The sequence below is a fragment of the Mobula birostris genome, chromosome 10 (genome assembly GCF_030028105.1).
Source record: "Mobula birostris isolate sMobBir1 chromosome 10, sMobBir1.hap1, whole genome shotgun sequence".
Classification (NCBI taxonomy): Eukaryota; Metazoa; Chordata; class Chondrichthyes; order Myliobatiformes; family Myliobatidae; genus Mobula; species Mobula birostris.
Genome location: NC_092379.1, coordinates 93,799,475 through 93,817,019, shown reverse-complemented (window position 1 = coordinate 93,817,019; position 17,545 = coordinate 93,799,475). Strand labels below are relative to the sequence as shown.

The window sequence follows — 17,545 nt, the reverse complement described above, 5'->3', positions numbered from 1 at the left end:
TCCTGCTTCCTTTAGGAAAGATTTACTCGAGAGTAATAGAATGTTTACTGGAACCACCTCCCTTTCAATGTAGCACTTTGTCTGCCCTATTTTTGAGACAATTTTCACTCTTTTGGTGGAACGTACAATTTTTCCATCTCCAAATTTGAATGCTTTGTTCCTAGGTATATCTGTGTTCACCAGTTTCTGCCCTTCATTCTGGATTAGTTCACTTTCAAGCCATTTTTCTCCACTCGCTGTGTGTGTCCATGCTGTATTAATAACAGCAGATCCTAGAGATCTTATCATCAAAACCTCTGCCTCAGATATCCCTGCATTAGTAAGTGATTCCTTCGTAAACAATGTGCCATTCTTCTCCGTCTTGAGGTTTGTTATTTTCTTCAGTTAGCCTGACTTGTTCGGTTCTGTGCAGACAGTTTCTTGCCCAGTGGTAAATACTTTGACATACTGCACATTTTGATCTTCTACCATACTTGTTTGTTACATTTGTACCAGGTAATGGTACCCTTGTCTGGTCCCTCTGTGATCTATGCTTGCAAAACTCTTGTTTCTACTCAGAGAAGTATGCAGTTTCCTGACTCAAACTAATTCCAACTGTTGTCTAGCAGCCTTTTCTCCAAAAACCCTCTTCAGTGCTGATTTCATAGATGCATATGAAAGTTCTGTGCATGCAGTTAACGCCAGCAGTCTCTGTCCTTTATGTCTAGACACATAGTATCCAACAATTTAACAGTTAATACAGCATCAGGAAGTTCCATTTTGGACTTACGCATGAGACTGCACTTTTGTTCAAAATCAGTAATAGAATCAGCCATAGTTTTAGAATTGTCTCTGTAGATTTTGTCGAAGTCTGAATATGCCTCATAAATCCGATCCTTTTCCTCCTTCAAAAAAAGCAGTCAAGTGTATTTTTCAGCATATTCTTACTGTCATCTTTGTTCAAGTCTTCCACTGAAATTCTCATCATGGTCCCTCTTGCTTTTCCTGAAAGCAACAACGCAACAGCCAAGGCTTGCTTTGCCTTCTCCAGTTCCGTAACAGGAGTCCATATTCCAATTTTGTTTTTCCAGCTTTCGTAAGGCTTGCTCTCGCCAAATGTCAGCAGGTACCTGTAACTGGGAGCCCTCCTCTGCTTCTACAGTTAATGTCCAAACAACAAGGACATGTTTTTCTTTTATTCAAACAACTTTACTTTCAATGTCTCCAATCGATACCTTGGGCTGCCACCTTTACATTCCACAATTCCCCCTTCTCCCTCACGTACGCGCATAACAAGGAGAATGCACATGTGTACTAAATACATGTAGCCCAAATGAGCAGAACTTAACATGGCCACAGGGGAATCTAGTCAGGGGAGTCTGACTACCCCACACTCTCCCCCCCCCCCCCATTTCTCCTTGTGGTCACCCTATAAGTTATCTGTACATATAAAGTATGACTGTGTCGCTAACATTCTCATCTATGATAGCCTCAGCCTGCATATGATCCTAAGTACATTCATCTGTGCCTCCAGTTCCCTGACCTGGTCTGACAGGACCTGCTGCTGGTGTACTTCCCACAGATGTAGTCACCAGGGAATCTGAGTTTCCCGACTTCCCACATCTTGCAGGAGGAGCCCTGACCGCCACTTCGTGCAGGCTAAGTCATATGTCACATAACAACAGAAAAATAAAAATCTTAAATGTTCCTACCACCACTTACCTGTGCCTCATGACCAAAGCCTTAACTCCCCACTCCATGCCATTTGACCTTGCCTTTCCCTTATTGGCTGATTTGGCTGAGTTGCCGCACAATCAAAAATAACTTTAAAAAATTATGCTAGCTTTTACCCTCGGTTTCTCTGCCAGCTGCTTGCTGGCTCCCTCCCCACAACTCCCTTTCCCATCCTGATCTGATTTATAAGAATGTTGCTAGGGCTGAAGAATTTTAATTATGTCTGGCTGTTTCCTTTTGTAGTCAATTCAAGATATGTAAAACTTAGGGCTTAAAAACTGGAATCTATTCCTCAGCTAAAAAAGACAGTAACCTGGCAACATAAATGTAAGTTAGTAGTTAGGAACACAGAGGCATTATTAACTTTTTTAAAGATACATAGTTCTGTAGGTATCTGGTGCTCATTATTTGAAAGGGTCACAAAGACAGAAATCAGTATAAAATTTAAAAGTAACATGAATGTTTATCATGTGCTGTAACCCAAAGTCTACAGAACTAGAGATGGGATGTGGAATTATTCTATATTTAGAGAGGCGTGAATGGGGAAGAATGACTTAAATATTTTTTTCTTAGAGATTCAGTGTGTTTAATTTTTGAAGTTTGCTTCAAGCATTTTTTATATTTTCCATTCCACATCATTCTTTTGGGTTTTAACATGTGGCACTTTAGTCACCTTCACCTTTCTTCGACATCTAAACTTCCAGTTTCCATATTTGATGTGGTCTCTTGTAAGTGATTATGTTAGCTACCATTTCCTGTCTACACATAATTTCAAAAATTCTTTTGACTAGTCAATCTCACTGGTCACATGTAGAATGCTATGCTTTGGTCTATACAACCACAGTGGATTCCAATGGTACACTGACGTGCTCCAATTTTGCTGACAAAGCCTTGCTCTCCATTGCCAAATAAAAAGGTTGTTTTATATTTAATACTTTTAAATTGTTTCTCGCTGAGGCAGAGTAACTTAATAAGAAAAGTATCTTAACTTCCCCTATGCCTCCATGCCCATTAAGATCAGTGCAACCTCAGACCTGCTGCCTGGTCTATGTTATTTCTCCAGGGAAATGGTGGGAAATACCATGCTTGGGTTCCGAGTACAGTGGCAGGATAAAAAGACATTCTCAATCTGCCAGTGGGTTCTAGGTGCCGTTCTTAAAGTTTTCAAAGCTAAAAATAAAATTAAATGATATATCACCGATGGAGTAAATTAAAATGTTACTGAATCACTGTCACAAATATGATTAACTTCCTCCAGAAAAGTGCATCTCCATATCATCCAATGTTTTAGTCACAATGCACAGTACAGATCACCTCTATGGCATTTCTAGTGTACCACAGACCCAAATGTTACACTAATATTTTTTTTAAACAGAGAAGAGGACACTTTTTGTTGAGAATAATAGTTTCAATTAATTTTCTGTTTTAGTCTGTTGAATGGGTGGTAAACAATGATCTAAATTCTAAATAGTTTCCCTATCTTTTAGCTTCTACAATTCCACTTGATTTAAAAAAAAATAAGATGAGCTTATTTTAAAACTTAAAGTTAATTGCACATATTTAACAAGTAACTCTATCGTTGGGGAAGTTTATACCAGTTATAATGAAATCTCCTCCCATTCCTGTCATCCAGCATTCTCACTCTTCCAACCTATTTTCTCCTACCCACTGAACCAGTTTTAGGTTCCACTATTGTATGGATCACTCCTCATTTGAGAATAGCCTTTATCATATCTTCCATATTTCTGAGAATGCAAATCTGTAGTATACTGCTTTAAACTTACCCATGGTGAAGTATTCAATATGTAAGAAAAGATGGGGATAATGCAGTTTAAATTCTGCTCATGAAAATAACGAAATTTGTCAGTAAATGCAATTTTTAACCATTTCTCGTTACTGTCTGGCATACTTATTTAATGGAAACTGTACTCATTAATTAGCTGAAAGTTCCCTTTACCTATTATTGAACTTGTGTTTAATGCTGTTAAATTTGCAAGGTGTGGGATCTTGATCTGGACAACAAAACTGGTCACCTCAGTGTGTTAATGCAATACAACTTATTGATGCTACTGATTGCAGGGTAGAATACTGATGGTAGAAAGAATGAATATTTAAGTTAACTGCATTGGATGCCCTAGATGTTATCATTCCATTTGGGTGTTATTGCATTTGCACTCATCCAGCCAAGTGGAGAGCATTCTATCATGGCTGTCATGTGCCTAATGGATTGTAATAAAAAGCTTTATGGGATTGCAAAGTGGGCCACTTGCTGTTAAGTAATCTACATCCAGTCCTCTCTTGCACACAGTACAAAGGTGCAGAATTTGATATAATGTAGGTTGTATCATTGAATATCAAAAGGATATGGATGATCATTCCAGAGTACTTGTATAGAATGAACATTGCATATTACTTATCAGCCAATTTTGATTTTTATCTAGGTGTTGATGTAGACAGACATCAAATGCTGCTTTAAATAAGGCACTACTGGTAGAATTAAACAATGTACAATCACCAACAACATTTTCACTTTATACCTTTAGATATTTTAAATGAAATCAAATATTCTATTTGATGCCTACTTCCTGAAATATTAATCCCTTTCTTCCTTGATGTGTTTTTCACCTTCACGTCTGCAGCCTTTCTCTCTGACACAGCTTATGTATGTGTTGTCATCCTAGGATGTATCTCAGCATCTATAAAACTGTGCCTCCAAACAATAATTGGAATCCCAGATCTCTTCATCAGGTTCAATTTTTTATTATATATTACATATTGATTAATTTCTCACTTCAACTTTCTCTTCTCTGGAGTAAATCACAAGATCATAAGATAGAAGCAGAATTAGGCCATTTGACCTATCAAACCTGCTCAGCAATTTGATCATGGCTGATTAATTTTCTCTCTCAAGCACTTTCTCCTCCCTTCTTCCTGTAACTTTTGATGACCTTACTAATTAAGTGCTTATCAACTTCCACTTTAAATATACCAAGTGACTGCTTAATATGGTGACCAGATTTGTACATAGTATCCCTTTATGAATTGTATTCCACATCGTTTGTTTCTTCAGCTATCAATCGATGTGCTATTCTTTGATCCATCTTCCCTCTTTATTTGTTTTGCAATTATATCAAAATTAATCTCAATCCATCAATGTTTTTTAGGAAGAGGAATGATCATGAGGTCAAAATATATGTTGGCAGTAAATTTTCAATAAATGAACAATGAAATAACTTCCATTTTCCAAACTTTACTATTTCTATCCTAGTGGATGTTCAAATATCACTGGATCTCAGTGCATAGTAAAACGTACTTCTGGTAGGAGAGGATAAAGTAGAGCAATGTTACCTCAGGTATTCTTGAATGCAACTTTGGAAGCATTTAACAGCAGCAGTGGCACCAAGGATTTTGAGCAGCTTTTCTTCCCACCCTTAATGCTGTGCATGATCTGAGGAGTTAAAGAGAGTGGAAGAGTATAGAATACATAGATTTATATGGTTTCACTTAAAACAAAATATATGCTTGTAAATTAAATCCAGGTGTTTCCAAATGGATCTCAACACTTCCTTACAGAACCTTCATGTCCTCAGCACTTCCTACGTTACTTCAGTCTTAAACCATCCTGCTGGTTTTGCCCTCTGCTCCAGTGTATTACTGGTGCCTAAGAGTTGAGCAGTTTCGACTTAAAGTCACTTTAGTTTTCTAAACCCCTCCCCCATGTATGGTTATCTTTTCTTATTTTCTATGGTAGTAGGATAGATTTTATTTTTCTTCACTGCTTTATGAGTTCTGTATAAAATATCATTTAATGTAAGTTATTAGATGTAAGCAGATTTTGCTGACAACGCAGAAAATTAATAATTGGTAAAAGTCCAGCTGCTTTTGTTCAACTGAAGTTACAACATTGTAGTGAAAGTCAAATCATGATTATGAGAAATGATTCCAGCTCATGTCATTCTATTTTAAAGAGTTGTTTTCTTAGTAGAACAGTGTAAGTTTGATTCTTGATGTTTAGAGATATTATATATATATATTTTAAAAATTGTAAAAACAGTGGGCATTGAACCTGAAGAAGGTACGTACTCACCTACAAAGTTCTGCAAAGTAAGTATGTGTTCGGGTCACTTAACACTGATCACAGAAGTGCACTGATCATGATAGCCTGCTTGCCTGCTGACTCCCTTCCTCTTTTACTTCTCTACTCCTCACTTAATGCCTGGTGGGACCATAAACTGGGTTGTTTGACTCCTTTGTTCACCAAAGTTGAGCAGATTGTCTCCGTTTTCCACTCTGCCTCCAAGCAAAAGGCGTGGGACCATTTCTCAAAAGCTCAACGCAAGAATCTGCATATGTGGCGAAAACAAGCAGAGGTTAGTAATTTTCTAATTCTATCATTTTTCAGTGTGCATATACAATTTCAAGAGAGTGTCTAAATTTTTGCAAACAGAACATAATCTGGTTTATCTGTGGGTGGGATGGGAACAATCGGTAAAAATATTTTAGCCATCCTAAGCATATTATTGCTGGGGAATTAGATACCTTTCTGGCCACTGTGCTATCATTAAGCCCTTCCAAGTTTGCTCATTTACGCACCTGTCTCAGGGACATTAGAAATTATATTAAAACTAATATAACTTTTTTACTTCAAAGAAAGAAGTTTTGGCTTAGTAGAATATATTTTATTCAAATCTATTTTACAACTGTCAGTCACTCTGCTAACATACTGTGCTAGCATTTTTTCTTGCATTGTAAATTGGAGTGACATTAAAATATTATTAAATATAATTTCAAAAGTAAATTATTTTGTTTTCCATACAGTCATTTGGAATTAATAATACAGTAGGTTGAAAAATTGTCCTTGGTTGCTTGTGCTAAACATGCAATATTGCATTAGATGCATAATGTATACAATGCCTGATAAAGTTGATATTATGCATTTACTGCAAGCATCAAGAATAAATTTCTACCCACTTTATTCATGAGGGTTTTTACAACTAAGGTAAGTTAATACATTTTGGTTCATCCACAATTGCATGGTGGGAGACGATACAGTTTATGTTCATTGGTATTCTTTGTCATATTTTCCTTTAAGAAAAAATAGCTGCCTCTTATTTGTCATTGTTAGCCCAAAATTTTAAATGTAGAGGTACCACATCTGTAAAAGTATTTAATCCTTAATTAACACTGTTCCAGTCATCCCTCCCACCTCTGCAGAAAATTGGTGAGTACAAATTGAACAAATTTCTAAAAGAGTTCAAGGGTAGAATTTATGGTGGATAAATTGACCTTAGTAAGTAAGGTGTGTCTCATTCCACTCAATTCTTGGGCTTTCACCTTGTGTTCCTCTATAATGACCGGGCCTCCAAAGGTAAGTAGATTTTCAATAACATTTACATCCGCCATGTTTGAAGTGTTTCACTCGGAAGAAATAGGGTAAATTGAATTTTTAGACCAAAGGAATGTGCGGTAAGCCCATGTGGAGTCGAGCCCAAATGCTGAAGGACTGCTGACTGTTTACAGTTAGACTTAAAGCTAATAAGAAGACAAAGCAAAGGTGATTATATACTGCTCAGGGCTAATAAAGAGGAACATTCAAAAGTTAAGGAAAGGGATTAATTTCCTAATGCTTTGTTCTGTTCACTTTTCTAAAGAACAAACAAGCAATTCATTATGTGGTAGATTGTAAGAATCGTATAACTGGTTTTCAGGAAGATTGAATTTTACCAATCTTACCTTGACTACAAATAATATGGGATCTCTGTTTCATTAACCCCTTCAATATGACCTAAACCATTCTTGCCTACTTTTTTCATTATTACTCTATCTTAAACTTTTACACGTTCTTCCTTTTAAAATTACAGGCATTTATAGACAGCGATTTGTGTCACATTTGTCATCTTCTAAAATCATTCAGTTATTTTGCTTATGTGTTCACAAATTGTGTTCTGCAATTTTCAGGTTTCAAACACAATTTTTTTTTCAAATAGCAAATATTTGGAAGATTGTTCCCTTGCTGCTTATGGAAGCCTCTGAAATTTAAGCATACATGTGAAAAGTAGATGGCAAATAAATGCCATTGGAATAACGGCCAGTTCTACTTATGTGATGTTCCTTTTGAAATCAATCAGTAGCTTTTTTCCAATTCTACAGGAAATTCGTAACATCCATAATGATGAGCTTATGAGTATTCGTCGTGAAGAAGAAATGGAGATGTCTGACGAAGATACGGAAGAAATGCAAGCAAACAAAATTACAGATGAATCAGGTATGAAGTCCTGCAATAACCAATTTTTTTCAGTTTCTTTTAGAATTCAGCAATTATTTGGGTAAAGCAGTTCAACGCCAGTTAAGATCTTGAAGAAAAAGTGTCACATTGAACAATCACAATACATTGCATTTATATTGTAACTTTAAAATAGTCATATACCCAAAGCAGTTCACAGGAGTGTAACTAGTAAATTAATACCTTGCCAAAGATGAAAATATTTGGCTTAAATTTTTGGAATGAAGTAATTCTGAAGCTATCAGTGCTTACTATTCTAATGGATGAAATATAGCAGCAACTACTGAGGTACAGACATGTAAAATCAAATGTGGAAGCCTGAAAGTTGCTGATGATGATTCACTAGAGATTAAATGACCTTACAATCTGTCCCAAAGTAATCTTCAGTAATTCCGCTAACAGATGAGAACTTTGGGTAGCAATGAGTGAAACTATTAAAAAAAATGCTGTGAAAGTGTTGCACATTGTTGCTTGTGCTATATTTCAGCTTTTTTCATCATGAATTAGGGCATTTAAGTATTTAATAACCTGATCACCTTTTTAAAAATTGTATGTCTCTCCATCAGATAAATATTTAAAAATCATAGTAATTTTAGAATTTCATTTTTGCAACTTATGATACCTCAGCAGTTTCTGTAATTGCATTCTAATCTGTGCTCTGCAAAATGATTTCAGAAAATTATGCTATTTAATTTCTCATTTTAATTCTGAGTCTCTTCAGTGTAATTGCCTTCTTAGCTTTATAGCATCATTTCTGAATACCAGTGGTTTCTTTAACTGATCCGATATCTTATGGTCCACTCTAAACTGTATTCTGATTGAAACCGATACTGATACTGATGCAGGTGAAGCCCATCCACAAAAATTACCAGGTGCTTGTTGTAATAAACAAACTGTGACCTTGGCTGCTACTACTACGGAGACAGAGGAATAGCCGACGTTTTCGGTTAAAACTCTACATCTTTATATCATGTCGTATTATAATGTCTTGACCTAAAATTTTAACTAACCTTCTGCCTCCACAGATGCTGCTTGATCTGCTGAGTTTCCCCAACAGTACTTTTTTCACTCCAGATTACAGCTTTTACAGTCTTTTGTGTCACTAGATCTTTGACAGCTTTCTTCCAAATCAGCACTGCTAGGATATTAGGATGAGTGATTCAAAACTTAGTTAAAGAGGAAGGCAGAGATATTTAGTTGATTCAAAAATTTTATTTGTGCATTTGAGTAAAAGTGAAAAGGAGCAGCATGGATATAAAATTAGCTAAGGGATGAAATCAAAGTTTTATTCATTACATGAAGGTGTTGCTCAAAAGACGAGAGTCATAAGGTCTTAAATCAGGGGCACTGGTTCTTCGGCCCATCAAGCTCATGCAAACATCAAGCACGCATTTACTCAAATCCTACAGTAATTGCATTTTATTCTTCCCATATTTCCACCAACTCTTTCTAAGTTGCACCACTCACTTGCACACCAGGGGAAGTTAAAGTGGCCAGTTGTCCTATCAACATTCACAAGATATCATACCTCTGTGACATGGGAACCAACCAAAGCACATGGAGGATACTCATGAGGCACATACCCATATGCCTGGTGACAACAGATTTCATCCTTACAGTAATTCTGCTTTTGCCTTTGACAAACCCAAGTCTCTGACCAGATCACTTAACTCAGTTTGAGTAGTCAGATGAGGCTCACTTGACATAAAGGGTTCAATATCTGTATCAGTATCAGTGTCGTTTTTCATTCTTGGCTCATGCATCATGGCATCTTTGTCTGCCTCCTCTAGACTCCATGTGTTTGCTGACTTTGGTACTGAAAGGCTATCATCATGCGGACTTTAGAGTACCTCTGGGCCAAGCTCTAAGATCAACAGTGCATGCTGTGCAACAAATGTAAGGAAGCCAGGCTTTGTCTTGGTCGCCAATTTTAGAACCCAAATTAGAACTCATAGGCTTTCTTAATTAGAGGAGTCATGCTCCATCTTTTGAGATTTAAGCATATACTTGCCACAAATATAACAGCGTATCGTAGCTGTTGCAACATTGGTGAGACATTTTGCTATCACAGATACTCCTGAAAATAGAATTACTTTATTATAATGAATGCACACAATATGCTATGCATGTAGAGCATGTGTATCAACGTGATCACAAACCAGTACACATGTAAACACAATGCATAGAATGATGTGTGAGTGATGCTTTTATAGCTTTTCTAAAACCTGTCCTGCCATGCAGCATCCGCCCTGTCTAAGCATGCCCAGGCCTCTCTGGACAAGATGGAAAACTTCTCAGCTTACATTGTGGGTAATATTTTAATTGACGTGATTTATGAATTTAAATAATAAATGCAGGCAATTTCATAAAAATGTTGCATGATAGGAAAAGTTCATGGTGAATTTCATGATCAGCGACCCAAAATCCATAAGGTGCACCCAAAAGTATTCCGGAAGCAAAATCTTTGTTGTCTAATGATGGTCGGACCAAGATTCTTGACTCTGGATGTCATTCAGCTCCTGCCAGTTCATTAATTGTCATCAGTGAAGGTTGCGCATGCCAAACCACTGGAATACACATATATTTGTGCATAAAATGTCAACGTTTGATATTGAAAGTGGGTTATTGGCAGCATTAGAACCATTGACTTTTCAGCAATGCAATTTTGTTTCAGTTTTGTCTTTAACCAAAGGCAGCTGTTCGACTTTTGCTCTCTAGAGTGATATAACGGCATTGGAAAGTCAGCTGTAACAGGCACTTCACCTGGTGATAATAGCAAGAGTTTTGTAGCACTAAAAGGAAACTAGAGGCCATAACATCAAATCTGTGGAAACTTGCATCCAAAAGTGTTGTTCACTGCAAGCCTTGAAAGTCACAGATGTGATTTCACCATCTGTATTACTTTACACAGTTATGTCTCTGAAGTGCATCCATATCAGTGTTCTCAGCTATATTTGTGGTTAATTACACCCATAAGATCAGATTGTACTTCATAAGACCATAAGATACAGGAGCAGAATTAGGCCACTTGGCCCCTTGAGTCTGTTCCGTCTATTCTGAGGCTCTGGTCTTAGACTCCCCCACCATAGGAAACATCCTCTCCGTATCTACTCTATCGAGGCCCTTCAATATTCAGTTGGTTTCAATGTGGTCACCTCTCATTCTTCTGAATTCCAGTGAGTAGAGGCCCAGAACCATCAAACACTCCTCATATGACAAGCCTTTCAATCTAAAATCATTTTTTTGAACCTCCTTTGAACACTCTCCAATTTCAGCACATTCTTTCTTAGATGACGGGCTGAAAACTGCTCACAGTACACTAAGTGAGACCTCAGCCGTGCTTTATAAAGCTTCAACATTACGTCCTTCCTTTATATTTTCAGTCCTCAAAATGAATGCTAATTTCATACTTGCCTTCCTCAGCACCGACTCAACCTGCAACCGAACCTTCAGGGAATCCTGCACAAGGACTCCCAAGTCCCTTTGCACCTAAGATTTTTGAATTTTCTCTACATTTAGGAAATAGTCTACACTTTTATTTCTTCTACCAAAGAGCATGACCATACACTTCCTGACACTGTATTCCATCTCCCATTTCTTTGCCCATTCTACTTATCTGACTGAGCCCTTCTGTAGCCTCTCTACTTCCACAAAACTAGCTGCCCCTCCACCTATCTTCGTATTGTCTGCAAACTTGGTCACAAAGCCATCAATTCCATCATCCATATCATTAAAAAGATGCAGTCCTAACAAGACCCCTGTGGAACACCACTAGTCACTGGCAGCCAACTGGAAAAGGCGCCCTTTATTCCCACTGTTTGCCTCCTGCCAATGCTCTATCCATGCTAGAATCTTTCCCATAATACCATGGGCTCTTAACTTGTTAGGCAGCCTCATGAGTGGCACCTTGTCAAAGGCCTTCTGAAAATCCAGGTTCGCAACATCCACCGATTCTTCTTTGTCTGTTCTGCTTGTTATTTTATTGCTGTATGCTAGATGGATAGCTGATAATGAACAATCCTGGGTGAATAATTTTAAAATTCTGTTAAAACAGCGTGACACTGGAAAATATGTATGGGTAAGTAGTGTGCATTTTAATCGTGACTCAGCCTCAGGCAGTTGATCTCGAGGCCTCAGTGTCAAAGGCATTTGAACTGCTAGTAGATGTCTCATGATCAGAGACGTTTTACATGAATGATTTAACATTTTTAATGACTTAAAATAAAATAATATGAAATTTACCTTAAAAGCTAGAAATTATCTTTAAAAATTAAGTACACCTAATAAAAACTACTCACTTGCACTTAGCTTTCTGATGTGAACCGGCATCTGATCTCCTGCCAGTTCTTAACTCTTGTTGCACAAAACACATGAATGTTTAAGTATGCAATAGCTATTATTTCACCTAATCAAGTTCTGTTCAGTGTATCTTGTTTTAATTTAGTTTGCTGCATTAGCTGTTTTCCTTTTGATCATTGTTCAACCTTTTGCTGACTTGTTTAGCTGTGTTTTTTCTTTAATAAATGACCTACATCACACATAGCCTTTTTTATATAAGGAAACATCTATTCTATTTACAGAAATCTGAAGAAAACAAAATTCCTTGAATACTTTTATTGAAACGTTCTAGTGAATTAAGAACACAGCTGCACAAAGAAACAGATGCCATTAGAAACAATGGCGTTGTCATAGAACCATCGAGTTCTACAGCACAGAAGTAGGCCCTTTGGTGCATCTAGTCAGTGCTGAACTATTATTCTGACTTATCCCATTGACCTGCACCTGCACCATACCCTTCCCATCCAAGTACTTATAAAAACTTCTCTTGAATATTTAAATGTAAGCTACGTCCACCAGTTCTGCTGGTGGCTCATTGCACACTTTCACCATCCTCTGAGTGAAGAAGTTGCCCCTCATGTTCGTCTTAAATATTTCTCTTTTCACCCTTAAACTATGACCTCTAGTTCTAGTCTTACCCAACCACAGTTGGAAAAGCCTGATTGCATTTACCCTATTTATACCCCTCATAATCTTGTATATCTCTATCAAATCTCCCCTCATTTTTCTACACTCCAGCAAATAAAATTGAAACCTATTCAACCTTTCCCTATAAACCAGGTCCACAAGTTCCAGCAGCATCCTTGAATTTTCTGTAACCTATTTCAACCTTATTGATATCTTTCCTTTAGGTAGGTGACCAGAGCTGCACACAGTACTCCAAATTAGGCCTCACCATCATCCTATACAATTTCGACAGAATATCACACTCTTGTACTCAATATTTCGATTTATGAAGGCCAATGTGCCAAAAGCTCTGCTTATGACCCAGTCTAACTGTGACACCACTTTCAAGGAGTTATGGATCTATATTCTCTTTGTTCTGCTCAGACTGCTCAGTTCCTGACCATTCACTCTGTATGTCCTACCTTAGTTTGTCCTCACAAAGTGCAACACCTCACACTTGTGTGCATTAAATTTCATCCGCCATTTTTCTAGCCGGTCTAGATCCCGCTGCAAACTTTGATAGGCTTCCTTGCTGTTCACTGCTCTCCACCCCCCCACCCCAATTTTGGTGTCATTTGCAAATTTGCTGATCCGGTTAACCACATTATCATCTAGATCATTGATATAAATGGTAAACAACAATGGAAACAACACAGATCCCTGTGGCACTCCACTAGTTACAGGCTTCCAGTCAGAGAGACAGCTATCTACTACCACTCTCTGGCTTCTCCCACAAAGCCAATATCTAATCCAATTTCAAACAAGAGAAAATCTGTAGATGCTGGAAATTCAAGCAACGCACAAGGTGCTGGAGGAATTCAGCAGGCCAGGCAGCATCTGTGGAAAACAGTACAGTGGACGTTTCAGGCTGAGACTCTTCAGCAGCATCTAATCCAATTTACTGCCTCATCTTGAATGCCAAGTGACTGAACCTTCTTAACTAACCTCACATGTGGGACCTTGTCAAAGGACTTGCTAAAGTCCATGCACCGCCTTGCCTTCATCAACGTTCCTGGTAATTTCCTTAACAAAAACTGTATGATTGGCTAGACACAACCTACCACGCACAAAGCCATGCTGAACATCACTAATCAGGCTCTGTCTATTCAAGTACTTGTACAGTATATCTGGCACCTGAGAACGCTTTTCAATAACTTACCTACTACTGGCGTCAGGCTGACTGGCCTATAATTTCCCATCTTATTTTGAGAGCCTTTCTTGAATAATGGGACAATATTAGCTATCCTCCAATCCTCTGGCACCTCATCCATGGCGTAGGATTCTTTAAATAACTCTGGTAAGGCCGTTGCAATTTCTGCACGAGCCTCCCACACAAGGACCAAGAGAACTCTTTGTCAGGCCCTGGGGGTTTGCATGCCTTAATCTGCCTCAGAACAACAAGCACCTCCTCCTCTGTATTCCGTATATGGTCCATGATCTCATTGCTGTTTTACCTTAGTTCTGTAGGCTCTGTCTGTCTCCCGAGTAAATATATTTAAGATCTCCCCCCATCTCTTTCGGCTCCATGCTTAAATGATCACACTGATCTTCAAGAGAACCAATTTTGTCCCTTGCTGACCTTTTACTCAATATACCTATAGAAGCCCTTGGGATTCTCCTATGCCTCATCTGCTAGACAACCTCATGCCTTCTTTTAGCCCTCCTGATTTTTCTCTTAAGTATTTTCATGCATTTCTTATACTCCTCAAGTCCCTCATTTGTTACTTGCTGTGTAAATGTGCTATGCACCACTTTCTTAACCAGCAGCCCTCAGTATTTCTCAAAAACCAAGGTTCCCTAAACCTGTCAGCCTTGTCCTTTATTCTGACAGAAACACACAAAAGTTGTGCTCTCAAAGTTTCCCTTTTGAAGGCTTACCACTTACCAAGCATGCCTTTGCCAGAAAAACCAATGCACACTTGCCAAATCCTTTCTGATGCCATCAAAATTGGCCTTTCTCTGATTTAGAATCTCAACTCAAGGATCAGTATTATCCTTCTCCATAATTATCTTGAAACTAATGAAATTATGATCACTAAATCCAAAATTATAATCCAAGTTATAATTACTAACCCCTACAGACACTTCTATCACCTGCCCTGTCTTGTTTTCTAATAGTAGATCGAATATTGCACTCTCTACTTGGGACCTCTAAATATTGATTAAGGAAACTCTCCTGAACAAATTTGACATACTGTATTCTATCCCATCCAGCCCTTTTACTGTAGGGAGTCCCACTCAATAGGTGGGAAGTTAAAATCACCAACTATCATAGTATTATTTTTCTTGCAACTTTCTGTTATCTCTCTACAAATTTGTTCAAGTACAAATCTGTGTAAGCACTGGTGTGACATTTCCCCCGACTAGAAATGCAACATCTCCCTCTTTAATCCCTGCCGCTCTATGATGTCTAACACAACAGAACCCCAGAGCATTGAGCTGTCACTCCTGCCCCTCCTGCCGCCATGTCTCATTAAAGGCTATGATGTCTTGATTCTACATGCTAATCCATGCTCTAAGCTCATTTGCCTTACAATACTCTTGCATTGAAATAGATGCAACTTAGAACATTATTCCAATGGTCAACCTTTATATTCCTGTCTTTATACGTAGGTTTAACAAATTATGTTAACCTTTTTGGCACTGAATTGTCAGCAATATTTGTCAGGTTTCAAGAAAATAGTCTAGACTACTCCTTTCCGTCATTTTACTTCCTACTTTCTTTCCTACAAGGCATCTTGCTACAAAGTATACCAATGTTATTTTTGAAGGGTATGTACTAACAAGCTACCCAGTCCCAGAATTAACCATTAAATATTGAGGTAATGAGTTAAATCAATCAACTATACAAAATACTGCAAACTAGCTTTAAAATAAGTAAATAATGTTTGATGAAGGACATCCTTTGTATGTATAGATTAATTGAAGGGTAGCAAATATGTAATGTACTACTCAACTGTGTATAAAAATCAGATACACACACAAAACACTGGGGGGGATTCAGGTCAGGCAGCCTCTATGGAAATGAATAAACAGTTGACATTTCAGGTCGAGACCATTCTTCAGGACTGGAAATGAAGGGGGAAGACATCAGAAAAAAAGGTGGGGAATGGGGAAGGGGAACTAGCAAAATCAGATGTTGCTTTCAGGCACAATTCAAGAATAAGGGTACAATTCCAGTAAATACAGTACATTAACAATAAGCACTTGCATCGCACGAGTGCACTTACAGGTATAAAATGTAATGTGGCTTCCATTACAAAGGTAGTTATAATGGAAAAATAAGTTTACCCATGAATGCATTTTCCATGGTTTTGGACATTAAAAAAACTTGATGTAAGTTCCACTCAGAGTGCATCAATAATGTATCTATTTTTATCTAAGTATTTCAGCCCAGTTTAGAATATTGAATATTGCCTGAGGGATTTAGAACTCTGGCTTCATTTTTCTCTACGGTATTAGAATTAATATCAACAGTGCTGTTTTTAAATTAAATGTAGAAAGAAACCTATGCAATGAGCTGTTAATACTAGCTAATTATTTTGAGCTTCTCCTGTCTCTTTCCAAAATTTCATTGTTCATTTGATGCTTGGCCCAGTTGAATTTCTGGCTTATGCTGAATTCAGTTAAATTTACGCAGGTAATGGTTAATGTGGGAATATTAATTTTCAACATTCCTGTTTAAAGTATTTTAAACATAGAACAGTATGACACAGTAAAGGTCTACTACAGTCACTTGAAGAAGCAGAAGCGTGGTAAGTACGTGAGACTTAAAGCAGATCCCTGCAGGCCCATGCTCCCACCAACTATTCACTAACATCGGAAGGCTAGAAAATATGCTGGATTACTTGTATCTGTGTCTGAGCCAGCAGGAGATGAGGGACTACTACATACTTGTCCTGATGGAAACAGGACACCACTCCAGACTTGGCCATCCAGCTAGAAGGTCTAATCTCCTTTTGAACAGACAGAAACGCTTCTGGGGGACAATCAAGGAGGTGACTTGTGTAAGCAGCTCTGATAGAAACTATCAAATATTCTCATTTCTGTCTGCTACAGCTGAGAACCATATCTACATCTAAGGTCTGTACAGTTAGCAACATTGTTTTACGGTGATTAGAAGTCTATCGCTACTTAAAATCAATGGAACTCAGCTGGACCCTGGTTGCTGGCACGATTCCCCTTTTAAACAGCAGAAGAGAGGATACCACACTGGTTTAAAAGTTTATTTCAGGAAGCATGGCTTTCCGCTCCCAATACCGACCATCTTGCTGGCAAACGTACAGCCTCTGATAAATAAAATCAAAGCTCTCAGAACTAGATTGCTGCACCAGAGGGACTTTAGGAACAGTTGTGTTTTTTATTTCACGGAATCGTGGTTAACACCCTTCATTCTGGATGCAGCGATGCAGCTTGTTGGGTTCAATAAACACACCAAGATAGGACTATTGAATCTTTCAAAAGTAGAGGAGGTGGAGTATGCTTTATGACCAACTCCTTATGATGTACAAACTTAACGGTGCTGTCCCATTCCTGCTTACCAGG

The 17,545-nt window shown here is 37.9% G+C and overlaps 1 protein-coding gene across 8 annotated transcripts in view; it reads left to right on the top strand.

Moving 5' to 3' along the window:
- The window catches only part of LOC140204170 (ecto-NOX disulfide-thiol exchanger 2-like), a 267,263-nt gene that overhangs the window by 218,307 nt on the left and 31,411 nt on the right, over window positions 1–17,545 (top strand). For all 8 annotated transcript variants that reach the window (XM_072270622.1, XM_072270620.1, XM_072270619.1 and 5 more), the window contains 2 exons: window positions 5,977–6,083; window positions 7,864–7,978. In XM_072270622.1, the coding sequence (XP_072126723.1) occupies window positions 5,977–6,083; window positions 7,864–7,978 (222 nt within the window). The remainder of the gene's footprint in view (window positions 1–5,976; window positions 6,084–7,863; window positions 7,979–17,545) is intronic.